Source organism: Vigna angularis, chromosome 2 (assembly GCF_016808095.1).
Source record: "Vigna angularis cultivar LongXiaoDou No.4 chromosome 2, ASM1680809v1, whole genome shotgun sequence".
Taxonomy (NCBI): Eukaryota; Viridiplantae; Streptophyta; class Magnoliopsida; order Fabales; family Fabaceae; genus Vigna; species Vigna angularis.
Genome location: NC_068971.1, coordinates 1,007,388 through 1,008,479, shown reverse-complemented (window position 1 = coordinate 1,008,479; position 1,092 = coordinate 1,007,388). Strand labels below are relative to the sequence as shown.

General features: G+C 35.5%; 1 protein-coding gene across 1 annotated transcript; it reads left to right on the top strand.

Moving 5' to 3' along the window:
• The first annotated feature begins 293 nt into the window (after window positions 1–293).
• On the top strand, window positions 294–719 carry LOC108321626 (uncharacterized). The gene has a single exon (XM_017553439.1). It carries the CDS (start codon window positions 294–296, stop codon window positions 717–719), a length of 426 nt encoding a protein of 141 aa, XP_017408928.1.
• Window positions 720–1,092: the final 373 nt, after the last annotated feature.

Below are 1,092 nucleotides of genomic sequence, written 5' to 3'. Positions count from 1 at the left end.
AATATACACAAAAATTTTCTTTAAAAGATACAGAAATAATAATGCAGAAAATCGAAAACAGTGACACTTTACTTTTAATCTTTCTCCCTTTGCTTGTATATGAACGCACGGGCGGCGTTCTGAGTTTGGAGAGAACATGAAAAATATGTTAATCGTTGGCCTTATTACACACAGTTCCATTGCACATCCATCTCTTATAAGCTATAAGTATCACCCTCTCTTCATTTCTCATACACAACATCCTAAAACAACAGACACAAAAAACCTAGTTAAGAAATTTTATTAGGTTAAGAATGGAGGGTTCTTCGTATCTTTCATCTTGCAGACCAACTCTTCCTAAGCGCCTTCGTCAGAGCAGAAGAAAGGGTCATAACATTAGAGTTGTCAGAGCAAGTTATGGAAAAAACGAAGAGGGTAAACTGGTGGATGAGAGCATGATAGTGCTGAGACTGCGCATAAAGAAGATGAAGATGTTAGAGATGAATCGAGAGGCACCTGCTGAGTGGATGGATTGGGAGAAACAGTACTATGATCAGTACGATGAAGATGTTTGTAATGCAATAGGGTTGCTGCAGAGTGTTTTGATGGAGACTAGACCAAGCTTTGCATTAGGGATGGTAACACTGCTAGCTTTTAGTGTTCCAATTTCTTCTGCAACCCTTTTGTTTTCTGCATTCCAAATCGGAAAGACCATATTTTCTAGCTTTGGATTATGCTAACGATAAAATCAAGTGATGAATCTTGAAAAGGATCAATATTAAAGCATTGCTCAAACCCTTTTTCTGCTTTCTTATGAAATTTCTCCTATTAACAATTTGTCAAAATCTGAGAAGCCATGAACACAGTTGAAACTTCTGTGATGATGAATGCTACAATATTCATGCGTGTATTATACATATATATTATATAGTTAGCTCTATAGACTCTGATATCAGTTTGAGTTTAGATCTATAAACAAATTTTCTTTTCTTTTTTCTAATTAGAAGCCGGAAAGTTCTGAGGCTTGCAGTGGCAATGTTAAATTTTTGTCAGAATCGAAAATTTTAAAAAGGTGATAAGGGGAATGTATTGTGAACTAAATTTGGAGATTAG

Excerpts from the sequence above, each read along its gene's own strand:
- LOC108321626 (XM_017553439.1), top strand. The coding sequence starts at position 294 with ATGGAGGGTTCTTCGTATCTTTCATCTTGCAGACCAACTCTTCCTAAG.